The 16800-nt window shown below is 39.3% G+C and overlaps 1 protein-coding gene across 9 annotated transcripts in view; it reads left to right on the forward strand.

Annotated features, from left to right (window-relative positions):
- Positions 1-16800, forward strand: part of LOC117237590 (protein sax-3-like) — a 238030-nt gene that overhangs the window by 178723 nt on the left and 42507 nt on the right. For 6 of the 9 annotated variants that reach the window (XM_033501708.1, XM_033501705.1, XM_033501710.1 and 3 more), the window contains one exon: positions 14400-14561. The exons of the other annotated variants lie outside the window; for them this stretch is intronic. In XM_033501708.1, coding sequence (XP_033357599.1) covers positions 14483-14561 — 79 coding nt within the window. In that variant the 5' untranslated portion in view covers positions 14400-14482. The remainder of the gene's footprint in view (positions 1-14399; positions 14562-16800) is intronic. 9 annotated transcript variants of the gene reach the window in all.

Here is a 16800-nt window from a genome sequence, read left to right on the forward strand (position 1 = left end):
TCTCTTCTTCTTGCTCCGCCGTTCCTTGTCTCGTCGTTACTCTAAGTCTTATCTGTTAAACATCGGCCTTTGAAATTCCAATTTGAACGAAATGACTGAAAAAAGAATTTGTGCCGGTTCTCCTGACTGTAAACTGTGTCCTCGCTGGTTATAGGAAGACCGTGGAAAAAGGAGAATCTGACACTTGGAACCTGGCTCTTCTCCACTGCGACGCTATCGACGCATAATTTGTAGTCTACACACGTGTAAATGATTCTAGACGAAATATTACGATAGAAACAAAGGAGCAATCTGTACGAAAATCCAGGACACTTAAAAATTTCATATTGTGGATATTTGCCTATAAACTTACAGATAATTTAAATAGGTCTCTTGATCCAAACGTAGATGAAGCGAAGTTCCATGTTTTCACGTGCAACGGTACTCGAAACCTTAATTAATTAATTAAATTTTGTAGTTAAAATACCTTCTTAACCACGGTGCGTCTTAACTTCTCAGAACGAATTATGTAATGATATTAAACGCCAGTACGAATATGCGACTAATAAACTAAATCCGTCGTTAGTTTCATCGAATTCGCATAGTTTCACGAAACAAATAGAATTTTAGAATTAACTCTAGTAATTATGTACGAATATCGTATATTCTTATCTGAACAATGATCGAACCACATGGTGCGTAATTGCAGTAAATTTGTTGGTTAACTTTTCGACGAAAATACGTATATAGAATAGAAAGATTAAGGAAAAGTTATCTTTTTCTGAAAATAATTTTTTATGCGTTAGTCTTCAAAAACAGTTTCTATCCTTTAACCAAGTATCGCGTTTTTGACGTCCAATTTTCTGCATCAACGAAAGCATCCAAACAAGCCGTAAAAGCCACGATCGATATTTTACAACGCGGTCCCTCTTTCTCGACAAAAATCGATCGATAATCTTTATGTCTGAAGAGAAGCATAGTCTTGGAGTAAATATTATAAAAAATATCATTTTTTCGTTTATAGTAAATTCTTCTGATTCCTCGGATAATGTTTTCGAAATAAACGTCCTTTTAATTTCAGTAAAAGTCTGACTCGTAGAAAAGTATCTCGTGGAAGGAAGAAAATCTGCTTCGTTGCTAAGATATCGAGAATCAAATTAAATGTAACTTTTCATGCGAAATTTAATTACACATCGCGGAAGCATTACGCGCAAGTAACTGTACCATGGAAAAAGAATGATTATTCATTCATAACAAAGGTAATTTCAAGAACATCCACGTCGAAGGAAATTACAGGGAAATCCGAAGAAGAGATAGTTTGATAAATTTGTTTAAATAAAAAAATATGCAAAAGATAAAAATCGAATTTTTCAAAGCATAACGAATACATCTTTTTCGAAGCAAACGCGTAGAATTTTATGCATTTCGATCGAGTAAACTTTATGGGGTGATAAGAAAACCGTAAGACGTTATGTTTTTCAGAGCAGTGTTCGCCGAAATTCAAGCCTATGGAAATGGCAACAATGTCGTCGAAGGGGTAGCTGAAAGGCAGAGAAATAGCGGTATTCATTTTATCCTGGCTATTACTTTCCGAAATGTCTTCTCGCGCAAAAGGGAGGCAGGATCGCAGGAAAAGATTAAGGGGTCCTTTGCTATATCGAAACGATGAGCTACAGAAAAATTTCCCGCGTGTAACGAGCTATAAATAAAAGACGATCGATATCGTGCTTGATAATCTGTAAAACTTGACAAGTTATAAATTGCTAGAAATAAATTACAAAGAAACAGAAATTGTATATGTGCAATCTGTCGAAACAGCCGGTTCCTCCTGCTATTTACATTTGCATTTCCTTCTATTTACGTCTAACAGTTCTTATCGCCTATATATATGTAGGTATCCTGTTTTATATAAAATTATAACTATGAATATTCAATTCTAGTCAGAATAATTCCGGAAATTCTGCCGTTGGCATTAAAGATGCAACGAAATGCTAAACGTTGCGAAACGTATCTCTCTGCTTCTTGCTTCGATATTACGCATCGTTTATTTATTAACCAAGTTGTATATCGCTATGAAAAGGACAGGCAGAATTTATTCACGTTAGGTACGATTAACGTTTCAAAATTGCGTTACTGGAATTACCACTGCGATCGTTTAACGAACAATCGCTGTTCGTACTCTAATTTTCCATTTTAGTTCTTCGACGCAGAAAATAACTCGAACGTTTTGTTCGCTGCAGCGCATATCTTTTAATTATTTAACGCGCCATCCAGCGTAATGGCCATCGTGCTACGTTACGCTTGCACAAGAAGCATCGGAACCGCTTGCAGGAACATCGATTAGAAGAAAATTGAATAGAACGAAATTGGGACAAAAGCAACAAACACCGACGAAACGCGAGTACGGTCCAATAACTCGCGCGCAAACCAAAATCACCGCTGTCTCTGCATTCTTTCCGTTTATAAATCAACCACGATGATCGATAAAGCTCGTAAAGAAAGCGCTATAGCCGCGTGTCTGCTGGACACATCGCGACCAATTAATTTCGATTATCCTTTCAACGGTGGCTTTACGCGACTCGAACAACGCACCGAGCTAATCGTACTCTTCGATTTCCGGCCTTGCTAGGCGTAAATCGTTCGCTAGATGGAAATTAAACGCGACTTTGTTTCCATCGAGTGGAAAGGAGATAAATAGCGAGCGGAATCTTTAGCGTTTCCATTTTGAAGAAACTTTTCTGACTGGCCCGCTGGCAGTGTGCTGTCTCCTAATATGTTTTAATGCGCTACAACCGCGATGTAGCAGAGGCTACTACGGCAAAACGAGCAACCGATCGGTTTCGCGTCGTAATCTCGCCCGAGCCGCAACAGTTCCGTCTAGGAGAAAAAAACGTAACGTTTATCGCGTTCCGTTTTTGCGATCCGGTGATATCGTCGCGAAAAGACCGACCGGAGAAACTGCTCGTGCCGTGTACGTCCGCCACATCCATGGACCATCATAGATAAATTGCTCGCATTTTTTTCCAAGTGGAATTTCATGTTTTTGAGAAAGAGAGTGAAGTAGGTAAGACTGCGCATATACGTACAGCCACGTATCTGATTTTCTATGGGGGCTCTTTAACAGATTTTATCTGTATCTCCAACTCTAGCTTATTACTTTCAGACTTGTATTATTATTTGATTACGTATGCTGAATTATTTATTATCACTATATCCTGGATATGTATATGTGGTTACGTTTGGCTTATTTTCCCTGACGATGTGGACCGCATATACGTATATGTACGTAGATTTCATAATAGATTTTGCATAATTTGTAAGCGGGCCGTATATCCTACAAATCGAAAAGCTCCGAAGTTTCGAAGAACGTATTTAATCGGAGCAGTACCTCGTGGCTAATTCTCAGAATGGCTTGCATTAACAACCAGCAAAAGTAAATGTAAATAAGAGGGAAATTAAACGAAGCAGTCGACAAGGCGTTTTTCACGTTTATTCCGGTAGCTGTATTAATTCGAAACTCGTTTCGCGCGTAAATCATGGTATTAGTGAAAGTGATTGAATCGTAAAAGCAAGTGGTTTACGAATTCGCATTCAACGAGACTCTTTATTAAATCGAGACGCATTCTCGATAATTTTGCAACGCTCGTTTACGGTAATAGGATTAATTGCATTTTCATATCTTCAGGCTATACTGAAATCCATGGAAATATACGTTGAACTCGTATATACGTATATATTTAGCAAGAGTAGTATTAAGTAAGATAAAAGAACTTAAATGCAATAGAAACTTTCATTTGTATAATGAATAAGTTCTACGATGAAAATTCGATGAAATACATTGAAATTTCTTCCGCTATATATGTTAAATTTGATATTCGGATTAAGGAATAAAACGGCTTCCTGCATATTCTATGAACTGTAAAAGTAGAAATAAAGAGACACGTGGTGCTTAACAATGTCAAATTTAAGAGAAAGACGTGAAAAACGGCGATACGGTCGAGATAGCACCGGTAGGCGAATTAGAATCGAGGATTTACGAGAATCGAAGGAGCAATTGAGCCGCGTATAATGGACGGAATGGCTCGAATTCAAGATGTTCGTATCCGGAACGCGATAACCTAAATTTAACAGAGAAGTAGAGATCAGCAACGTTTATGTATCCGTCGAGCGTCGTAAGACCTCTCTGTATGTCAGAATCGAAACGAATCTAAAATCGCGTTGCTGCTACTGCTGCGTGAACTTGAGGCGATTCCGTGGAATTGGCCGAGATTAAAAGTCTATTCGGAGTTCAATCGATGGAAAATAGCTCGAAGCGATGCTTTAGTGGCCTCTCGTACGTTCTATGTTAGCATCGCTAATTTCGTTTTCCCTGTACAGTGCAAAATTACGCCTTCCTAATATTCGCGTAAAATTGCTGTTTCATCGCTATGGTTTTTAATCTCCGTATCTCGAGTTCGTCGTTAGTCGAAGAAATATTCAACGCTTTGATCGCTTTAAATTTTAGGATATACAGAGATTACTGTACAATCTACTACAGTTATCGTAGTTACGATTGTTTCAACACGCGGGTATTATATTATTTTGTTGTATTTTTGGCAATAATTTATTCGATTTATCGGAGTAATTTACTCGCAGCAACTGCTTTGGAAAATCGAATTTTCCACATAATTCGGTAAATCGTTAATAATCTTGTTAACATTTACGGAAATTTGTGCCCCAGATTTCGAGGATAATTACCTTCGTATTACCTATACATTTTATACTTGATTGAAACAGCCCCAAATTAGACATAGCAGAGGTGTACTACGTGACATTTTTATGTTAATGCGTTAAAAATTATCTCAACTTACTTCTCATTTCGCGAAATATCGCTCGTTTCTATTTTTTCTTTTTTTTTTTCAAAATTATTTCAGAAATATTTAAGCAGCTTCGCGCACTTGCTAATATATTTCGGATCTTGATCGATAGAAAAACTGCCTCTTTACAGGTTAGCCTTCTTTTACCAATTAGTATCACGAGGTACTTTATAACTTGTCAAACAAATATCGTAGAACATTTATCATAAAATTCAATAGAGAAAGCAATTTAACTTCTATCATACACCTATATAGTAATAGGTTTATGAAACTAAATGCTATTAAAATTATGACAGGACTACGATGAGATTGAAAATCCAACAAGATCGCAGACGTAAAAAATATTGGAAGAAGTTATCGAGCGACGTTAATTACGTTACTCTCGAAATATGAATCATCGCACAGAGATTAGACAGGGGCAACCTAATTATAGAGAACGATAGAGTAGGCGTTTTAAGAAAGGCTATTAATCATCGAGCAATTCTTTTGACTCGACTGCCTTTAGCCGAACACAAAAATCCGTTAGAAAGCGTAAAACTCTCTCTTCATCGAGTATTACCTACCACTGACATAATGGTGTTACTTTGAGTTGCGTGTTCTCATCCACTCTCGCGCATACCTTTCAGATTAAATCGATCGATGGTTAAAATAACGAATAGCCTATATCGCCGATTAAACGTTCTGGCAAAGTATGGATATATTTGGAGATGCTAAAATGATGTTCCGTATTATCGATTACGTGCGCGATTCATTTCGAAGTGGAGCGATTAATTGATTTTTACAATTAATAATAAGTTACAAATTTTCTTGACAAAGGGCAATGCTTCAATTTTCTTGCTCGCGCGTATCCAAATCACTAACGACTAGCTCCGTAACGTAACTCTGGTAAAATATTGACGTTGATATTAATAAGTTACGCAACAGCGTTTTATTATTCCGCGACGACTCGTAACGCGATTGATTTCGGTTAAGCGCTTTTACGAGCGAACGTCCTTTACATTATCCTTTTCACCAAAAGGCACTCGTTTCAGTGCGAGATTCGGCGAATCGCTCGAATCTCGCAGAGGAATCTTCGTAGGCGGAAAGACAACTCGAGAAGGAAAGATCGTGGCAGAACAACCTCTTCTTCTAATCTACCTTTAAATCGCGTACTTACGTTCGCGAAGGATACTACTTGCTACCTAAAGCACACACACAAAAAGGACAAAAGGAAAAAGTTGTATTTAACTAAAGTAGAATTTAAGAAACAAGTCGATAATTTTTGCTCGCGTCGGTTACGAGTAGTTTCTTTGCCATAATTCCAGTATCGGCCATCGTTTGCAGCAAGAAGCTATATTTCCCAGTTCGACTTTCTCTCGCTACTTGTCTTTCATATGCAGAAAGTTTGATGCCAGTTAACTAAAATTTTCGTCACGTTCTAGGACAAAGACGATAGATTTTTCTACATATACGTATGTTTATATATTCCGTATTCCATAAAGTCGGAAAGTCGTATGTTTCTCTTCGATCTTTCGAAATTAAAATCCTATATATTTCGTTCCGAATTAGTAGCCGGAACTTGTCTATAAATCGATAGAAGATATCGTCGCGATTCATAAATCATGGCTCTTTTTGAACACACTCGAGATCGTGTAATCGACGAAAGCAAGCGTGTATCGTTATTGAAGTGGACGGCTGGATACAAGTTTATCTCAAACGCAATCTACTCGATTTCGAATCGAAAATACTTTATTTTTCATCGTGGCATCGCTTAAAGCTGTCGTAAATTATCTCCTGCTATAGATAAATGATCTATCTAGTATAAGCTAGCTAGCTTATATCACACTTTTTAGAAACATTAATCATTCTGTTCGTCTTGGTAATTTCATCGTATTATATATGTAGTACATGAGAACAAATTGATCTGTATTTATAAGATCATTAAAATTCTTGTATTTCTTTTTATCGCTTACATCGTTCGATGTATCTTGTACGGTCGGCAATTTACGTTGTATGTCTCGTAATTCACCGAAAGTGGATAGATACGTGACTCTATTCGTAGCGTTGTCGATGAAAAGCCAATTCGTCTCTGACATAAAATATCCCCCGAATATTATTCTTTTCTTCAAGTAGGAAAATGGGATATCGCGTGCGTATATACAAAGCAATTGTTGCAACGATTCTGCGATCACACCCTCCCTCCTTAAACCGTTGTCTTCCATCGAACCAAACGGAAAAGAAACAATAGGAAGCGGAACAATAAGTGCATCAACACGCGAATAGGACGAACTTGACCATCGTTATGCAAGACTCGTTAAGAACAATTCGCTACTGCGGGCGAATCACATCGTAAACCAGTGCCCACCGTTTCCACCGCGATAGAAGTAACCCTGTAGCATCGGTATTAAACTTATCCAAGTTCATCCCCTGCCGTAAGTCCTCTGCCTCGCCCAGTTAGGGTTAAAAAGTTCCACGCAGCTTTATCTTTTCGAGCCGTGAGCGTTCCTTCTCTTGCTCTATGAGCTTCTGTTTTGCCTTCGTTCTTCCTCCTTCTTTGCTTCCTTCATTTTTCTTCGCCTCTCCACGGTTCCTGCAATCTTCCAACGTTCTTTCCTCCTTTTTCACTGGCAGGTACTTACTTCTTGGCCAACTTTCTTCCCTTCGCCATTTTCCTGGTGCTTAACCGCACTGACGTTGGCGATTTAACCGATCCCGTCGAAGACCCGGTTACTGTACGAGGAATCGGCCAACGTTTAATTAAGGTTACGACGAAATTGCAGCATCAATTTCAAGCCAAAATTTCGTTCTTCCGCTTTTATTCGTCTCGTCGTCGTAGTTAAGTAGATAGTTGCCGAATGATCGTACGTGGCTATAGGATTATGACTACTTGGAACGATCGGGTTTCGTAGATGAAGTAATCCTGCTTGGTAACGCTATGTACCTACACCGTTATATTCGAAAGATTATCACGCGCGTCGCTCGTTTGTCCAATCGGTTAACTCCACGAAACAAAAAATAGAGAAAATCGATGAAATTATATAAGATAAGCGTCGAGCAAGGTGGAAATAGAACGATTCGACAATTTCAGAAAGTAAAGTTAGCCACTTTGACCCGTAAACGGGTCACGTGCGAAACGAAATTACGATATAAACGGTACACCGATTTAGTCCATAAATCGAGAAAATAGAGAAAAATAATTTTAATTTATCGTTTCCTCGTAAACCGAAAGAAACTTTTGGGACAGACTAATACTCGCGATAAATGGATTTATGGAAGTACGTCATCCGTCTCTTGAGAATTGAACGTTAATTTTATCTATGCAACGAAGTTGAGAAATTCTTGGCAATTTCTCTAAATTTTGACAGACTCGCCTGCACGATACGTGCCTTACGCGCGAGTACGTAGACGATTAAAAGCAAACGAAATCGTCGAACAGAATAATCGATCGATCAGAGACCTAAATAACGAGGAAGATTAACAAATAAGGAAACATCCGTTGATTAAAAGTGGTTTCACGTAGGTTAATTTCGTTTGTAAGTGCAAAGTTTTACCATAAAGTAAAGTACGTTATTAACTAACGAGCTCGTGCTATATTTCGTACCATCTTCGGTAACTTAACTTCTCTCGACCGTAATCTTTTGAATATCAAAGTTAGATCACCGACGAACTAATATTCGTGCCTTCAGAAACTACTTCGTTCGAGAGATTAAATAAGAGAGCTTGCTAAAAGGGCCGCTTAATAAATGACAATACAAATTCCGAAGAAAAAGAGAAAAATTCCTTCGTTCCTTCTTTTCCGAAAAGTTTCTAATATCGACGCGTTGAAAAGATCGATAATTCGAAATTAACTGGTAAATTTCAATTTTCTAATACATCGTTTCAAATTGTCGTGTAACAACTTCTTTTATACTGCAACCTTTCTTTTTTATTTACGAAAATGCATTTTTCTTCGGCGTTCTATTTATCTGCATGCGTGTCAGACAAGGTTTCTTTATCGCGTAAAGCAACATATGGTAAGCTAGACGCGGTGAATATTCGCTGGATATTTATTTTAAGGGTACGTGTCAATCTGTCAGGTTCGTTTAAACTTGCTTACCGAGTTTATACTCTGCCTTCCAGATAGTTGTGTAATTATTTCACAAAGTTGATAACACGTCGATGCATGCAGTTTCGGTCGGTGCGCCAAACTGTTGAATTAACTGGACATGCTCTGTATGGCTGTTAATCGTTAGTAAAATATGGGACAACATGGTAAAAAGAAAGAAAACAGAATGATTAAGGGAATGGTTTGTTAACGATAATGGACAAGCTGGAACGTAATGGTAAACGGAGATCAAATTATTTTGTTTGTACGAAGTTTGGAATCGGTAGAAATCAGTCGTAAGTGAATTAAATTGGTATATTGGGAATTGGGTTTGCTTTGGTTAAAATTTACTCAAGGCAAAGAGAACAAAGAGAAAAGTTTTTCGCTTGCTCTGCTATAACTTTTTAGTCGAATCCGTATAGTCGAGCTAAACGCGAATCACTCGCGTCAAATTTCATACGTATCGGGGATTAATTCTATTTATGTAGAATTTTCAGCGAAACGTAGACAACGTTTCGTGGCATTATTCGACAGCAAAAGCAAAGAGAAACGAACAATTAACGCATTCGTTCGAATACTCTGCTGCTGGTGAAAACGGTGCTTTTCAACTCTGACTTTCTATACGTTCTCCGCTAAAAGACAGTCGTGAATAATGAGCATACAACTTTCAAACAAAAACAGAACTTAGTTAAATACGTTATACAATTAATCGTTGCGACATTTGTGCCGTACCAAAGACGAACCAATTGAAAAAGTTCCACGATAACGTAAATACTTAACCTGGCCGATAAAAAACGAATAAAAAAACCAGCGAGTTAATAAAAACGATAAAAACATCTCGAAATAGTACGTTGAACATTCAATGGGAAAAAGAAAAGAGAAGAAAACGGGGACGAACGGTACGATGGAAAGTAAAACTGACCGAAATGAAACAAACTGGAATATTAAAAAATTTGTCGAACAAAAGTGGGATACGCGATCATCGAACGAGACGAGATCGATGCGAATTTTCCGTCTGAAGAGAACTCATAGTTAATTGAACGATGAAATCCGGCTAAATAATTAGCGGTTCACGCACGTGTATAGAAGTTAAACGATGTTAAAGCGGACAAATTGGATCGGACATTAGCGATCGAAACGCGAAAACGATGAACGTGGAAATCGTGCTTTCGAAAATGAAACGCCAGCCAGGGAGGAAATGGAAGGCAAGGAAATCGAACAAAGTTGATTTCGAAGTCCGTGTCGAAACGAAATTTACAATATCGATACGGTTCTCGTTAACTGGCCGCCGTTCAAGTAATTTTGATTTCTCGCAACGATTCTAGCTGGCCCTTTTGCCGCTGTTCCATCGCTAAACGAGACTTTAATAAAGGCAGACTTTTACTCGTGTGCGGTGAATATTCTCGTTTCGCGCGCGATCCCTATTAGTTTCGATCGAAGATTCGACAGGTTATAACGTTCCTGAAAGGTGAATATGACGGGCTGATTTTTAGATAGTTGAAAACCAATGGAGATTTGAAAAGCCAACTGGTTGCAGTGGAAAAGTTCGTAAGGAGAATGGGAAAAAAGGAAAGTTACGAAGAAGGGTAGAAGATCTGATCTAGGTAATAAATTCTAGAGATAACCAAATAAAACATTTATCGATACAATTCAAATTCACCTTCGAATTGCGATGAATCGAACTTGAGAAAGTAAATCGTTCGTCCCTCGACGACCGGATATCGATCGTGAAATGAAATTAAAAGATCGATAAAAATTGCAATTGATCAGTTTGATTTCTGGGTTTACATCTGAAATCTCGAATTTAATTACTACGTTCGCGCTATTCTATCGTATTAATTCTCAGCCTGAAACGCACGAGGAGAAACACCTGCGAGGCTGTTGATCCGTTTTGTTTCGCGGAGAATTTGTTTCCCTTATAGCCGCGTATAGTCGACGATTGCAGCGTCTTAAACGAGAACTCGTGTACCTTTATCCCCGTGATATCAGCGATTCATGCTTATGGCAACGCATCGCTTATGTCGTTATCCAGCCCTCGCGTTTAAACGGCAACGTTCCCCCGACTTTCACAGACCTTCGAGGTTAATTTATCAAAGAGTCGATACACGGTTCCTGTTCATCTTCCAACCGATTTCAAGATGGTTTGCAGCCTGTGGTATTAGAAACGTCGAATTAGAATTCCGAACGCGCGCTTCTCCCTCGAGGAAAGTCCTACGAAACCATGAAAAACTGCCGAACTTGATAGGACGGAAGTAGCTGCTGGAAAGAGGACAAAATTAACGATATAGGTGGCTAGATAAGCACGCGCCTGTGTGTAGAATAATATACGAAGCATGGTTCGAGTGTGTGTGAGCGTTGTTGGCAGGAATCGGGGGCTAGAAGTCGTCGAGTAGTAGGGAGAGTAGTGAGAAAGAAAAACGGATTAATTCTACGGACAAATAAATTTCGACGGTACGTTGGTTTCGGACCTCGCATCGTCTCCACGCGAAACGAAAATATCTTCCCCGGGAATTAATGGAGCCTCGCGGTAATATGTTGTCACGAGAACGTTTTAAATCGAACGCATCTCCGACCAAGAGTCGAACCTTTCAATCTATGAAATATTCGAAATAACAGTCGATAATAGAACAGTTTCGCGCTTATGGTTAGTCCGAACACTAAATTTTTATTAACGTCGAAAAAGACATTTAAATACAATTATGTTGATTCATCGTTCGTACAAGTTATAAAATTATGTAAATTTCTAACGGAATTTTAGCTTCCACGCGATTAAAGGAAAATTCTCACAATCGTATAGGTAAGCAGCAAACGCTTAAATTACTTAATCATCGTATTACGTAGAAATCGTAGGATCGTAGAAATTTGGAAACGCGACGCGATCAAACGTTTGAACAAACAACTATGTTTTGTAAATATTAACCTAAAACTAAAGGATTAGAGGATATATTTATATGTTTACGTACTTTTATTACTGCTCCACGTCCAAACCTGCGGAAAGAATTTTCTTCTATGTATCTACTTGGCGCTACAACATTGTATAGCATACATTTTCAAATTCCGAGTTAGGGTAAAACTTTAGCTTATATATTTTATATTGCATATAAAAAATGTAACGCTGTATTAAATGTTAGATATCGCGGGAGCTCGACCGAATTTTCATCCGACTTTTTCCGACTAAGCCTGGAAATATGGAGCAATAGCGGGTAATAACCCGACTACTTGGGGCGGCCCGAAAGCTTCGGACTACCGGCTCTGTAGGGTGAGGTAGCACAGCTGAAATTTATCTAGCTTCGCTAACACGTTGATACATATTATTCATCTGTTCGTAAGTATTAGGACACTTGCTGATTCTATATAAAGTGTGACAATCGATTTTCTATTCGTGCAAGACAACGGTTACAAGAGAAAGAAACTGTATTTCGATGACAAACAGGAATCACAAGCATTGGTTCTCGCAATTTTCAAACCTGAATTTCAGAATTCGAAAGGTTTCGTAACGACTTCCAGAATTCGTTAAAGTAATGGTCGAAGAACGCAAAAGAGAAGAAATTGTATTGTATAATGCTTTTTTTACAAAGTATATGTAATGCCTACGAACGCGAGTGAATACATGTGGATGAATCTCACACTGGCACATTAAAGGACAATATAGTTACTTTGACACAATTTCCCGTTGCCAAATAAAATCTAACAAACTCTGGTTGATTGCGTTCGATTTTCGACGATATCTTCTTCACGACGTCGTACGAGCGAAGTCTGGCTGAAAACTCGGCTGAAAATTCGATTAGGATATCCGAATCGAACGTCAAAGTTAAATGTCTCCATGCTCGCAGGTAGAAAGCGTGTCTATCGCGTGGCCGATAAAAGAAATCCGTGTTCGGTAGGTGACGTAAAAGGAACAACGCTGAAAGCCTAGGTTCCCAGCGACGGCGTGCAAATAAAATCGCACGCGAACCTTCCGAGTCAACGCTGTAAATACGTGTTAACTGAACCGCAACTTTTATTCAAATATCGTAGTACATAGCCATAGTCAGGCAAGAAGCTCGTTCGTGACTAGAATCTTTCGTTTCGAACCGATGTCGTGCCGATCAAACCGACGGAACCTTGGCAAACCTTGTCGCGAAGAATCGAAGGCCCGGCAGATGAGAGAAACGACGCGAAAAACGAAAGTACACGTACAGTTGCTCGCAGCCGAAGGCTACGTAGCACCAAGTTCACCATTTAGGATTGATTTCGCTAGCAGTGGTTGTGCGGTCTGTGGACTTTTTGTTTCATCCTCGTGAACATTGGCCACTCGGCGGTTACCGATCGCGAGAAGAGATATTTTTTACATTTTCTCCAAATTTTTTCTAGAACCACGAATGGAAACGTAATTCGAGGAATCGCGGTCGTACGTTAAGCGTAATGCCGGTTGAACAACGACAAAACGAATTTCCACCGGTGTAGCGATAGAAAAAAACGTTTCATTGGAGGATAGAAGGATATGTGCTTAAAATTAAAATCGTAGGAAGGATAAATTCAAGATGATTCTTATTTATACACGTGGATCACGTTTATACGTAACGGGTAAATTAATTTAGGCGAACTCTGAGTAAATTTGATCAGGAACATCGACTGTACATATGTACCGTTGTTTGAATAGATCAAAGGTAACTACGCGTTAAACGCGTTAAAGTTCTTAAAACAACTGATCACCGGGTATCCGGAAAGTTCGTCGTGTTCTCTTTGGTTTACGAGATTACGATGGAAAACGACGAGCTGGAACAGAGGGCGCCACGTCGATTCTTTGTTTCTTTCAACGAATTTCCCGTCCAACGGTGCTTAATTATACTTTAATTAAAATCCGCGCACGCTGCCCGTGGGAAAGTTTCAGAAGTTAATCCCCGCGGAGTCCGCGATACTTTCATATTAGCGGACCAACCGGCCGTTCCGCACGCGCTAAAATAAAACCAGTTAATTACGTTATGGCCATGGCATCGAAACTCTTCTCTCCTATACTCTTCTCTCTCGTTTCGACCATTCCAACGTCGTCTGCTCGCCATTTCGTTTTGGAAAATCCTGAAATATTATCGATCCGATGAAAAACTACATCCGCCAAAATGAAACGCAGCAAAGCGATCTTCTTCGAACATCGCACAACTCGTGCAACGATCGTACATACGTATAGTGGTTAATGCGAGGAAGAGATATCTTAGACATGATTTTTGCTGCGAAACATTTGCGAAAGTTATTAACGTATTTTTCTATTATCGCGTTAGAAATACTTCTTCTAGTAACGATACGAAAAGTAACCGAGTATCTCTCGAGTTTCCATGGAACTTGATTTTAACGGACAGGATGATCGAACTACGCGACCTATTATACGTTTCAGCGAATCTGCTCGCAAAGTTAATCGATCTGTGCGAACAGAAAGGCTTCGAACGCGGCTTGGAGCTAAGTCGAAGCCCCGTTGGTGCATGGATGCAGTTGAAACTATCGTGATATCCGGTCGTGTGTTTCAGATGACAGGAATGTCGAGGCAGCGGTACGCGAACCGCAGCAGCGGGAACAGATAAGGAAGGGAGGAGCCACGCATCGGGCAATCATGTGTAGTGTCATGTGGCTCCTTCGGCTCCTAACGACTTGCTGCCTCGTTTACCTATCGGCGTCCGACTCTCATACAGGTACGTGGCTACGAATTTTTCATCGCGACATCGTTTTTCCAAATATCCCATCGGTCGAATTGTAAAACTAAAAAATCAAGGACCAACCTTTATTCAGGCGTACCAGCCATCTTTCGTTAATTTCGGTAATTGGCCTTGCGTTTATCGTTAGTGTCTGTCGTTCAACGATCAAGAGCCGTACAACGATATTAAACGTTCATCCGACGATATGAGAATCGAAATATATCTTGTCTATTATATTTCCTAATATTAATCGCGTATATACAAGTTCTTAAATTTCACGAAAATTTATTATTGTATTTTGTTATTACCGTAACAAACTTCGTTAAAGACAGCCCGGTAACGAGTTGATATTAACATACGCTTTATGATCGTTATTTATGTTCGTGCATATTACGTTCATTGGACATTGTGTGTGTACGTTTGAAACGTGACGAGCTAGTTAATCAATCGGAAACCTATATCGGCTGATAATAATCTGCGAGGATCAAGGCGAGTAAACGAAACAAATACGTACACGAATTAAAAATCAATTGCTCTTTCAAAGTTGACTGCCGGACGAATTAAGAATAATGGAAATTAATAAATTAATAAAAGTCTAATTTCGAGCCTAATAAAATAATTTGTCGTTGAATAAAGAACATTTATTTGCACACGGAGGAACGAGATAAAAATTCAGTTGGCTGACTAAATATTACAATCGGCACTGTGCTTCGAATATTTCATATTCTTATATTTATTTTGCCCCTTTAAATTTTCAATAAATGGCATGAACAGCCGCGGTCTGCTTATCATCTGTCGTCGACAATCTCTTCATCGCGCGTTATTCCCATAATTTTTAATATATTTGTTTGACGCGTGACACCATTATACATTACATAAAATCATCGAAATAGATGACAGAGGGTTTCGATAGAAGTGTAATCATTGGACAATCGAAGAGATCAAACATCCTCCGCATCGGGTTCGCGTTCCCTTTGACATTCAACCGAAGCGCGAACACACTCGCGTCCTCTCATTAATCAGAACCGTACGACACGAACGATCCATAGAGCATCGTATCGAGAATATCGAGTCGGTCGAACAATCGCGACAGGGGCTGTTCAAGAGCCCAGAACTTGCGATACGCTAGAATCACCTATAATCGCGTCATCCGTGCGCTGGATTTCGACGAGCCACGTCGATCTATCACCGGATTTATTAATTTTCCATCTATCACACTCCTATGATTATGACATATTCTTGACATAAAACAGATATGGTAAGATCAAGATAATAAGATACACCGCTGTGGAGAACAACCTGTACAAGCCAAGAACCTGCTAGGAATTTAATTTTGTGGAAACTTGATGCTTCAGTAAATAGTCCAACATTTTTATTTCATCGTAGCATATGCAAAATGATATATAAAAGAGCCAAATTATTGACAGAAGTACGGAGCTCTACCTAGAGGCTGGAGCTATAATAGTTCAACCATCGTTCGATCTCGCGTTACTTGTCGCTATAAATTCAAGCAGTTGTCCACGCTCGGGAAACAAAGAACTAAAAAAAAAAAAAAAAAAAAAAAAAAACAGCATTTTCACGCCCTGATTTCCACTTTAACTAGACGTCGAGTCGCTGTCCACCTTGTCACGCAGAAAACGAGCGCGTTTACAAGAATAGTACGCGAACTAAATCGACGGTGGCCAACTGGTTGCGTCGCGTTGAGTCACGCTTTTGATTAACTAATGAATTGCGTGAGAAAGACACAGGACAGTGGCGCGTGCGTAAAACGAACGAGATCGAGGCGGATGGAATCAACGCGGCGGTCTATGCCACGCGAGGGAAGACTCCATTAAACGAGCCGCGGAATTAGTTTCCATGAAATTCAGATTGCGCACGGTTATAAATCCTAAACGTCGCGACTATGTAAATTCATCGTCGTCTTCGTCTTCGTCTTCGTCTTCGGCAGAGTAAATGCGACCGTTTTCCTTCTTATTACCAGCGTAATTACGATGCGAGCAGCCGTGACGTCCTTCCGCGCCACAAATTGATTTGCACTCGGTAATCTAAAATTTAACATACCTACCTTCCGGCGCAACGCGGCGTACCGTACGATCCAACCACCACAGAGACAGAGATAGTTTTAATGTTTGATCGGGAAACCGTTCTTCACTCGTTTCGCAAATACGCCAGGGTTCGTCTAACACGACTCGAATTACCTTTAATTGCTTTCGAATTTATCTTCTCTTTGATTAGA

The sequence above is a fragment of the Bombus vosnesenskii genome, unplaced genomic scaffold (genome assembly GCF_011952255.1).
Source record: "Bombus vosnesenskii isolate JDL3184/JDL3185 unplaced genomic scaffold, Bvos_JDL3184-5_v1.1 scf7180000013383, whole genome shotgun sequence".
NCBI lineage: Eukaryota > Metazoa > Arthropoda > Insecta > Hymenoptera > Apidae > Bombus > Bombus vosnesenskii.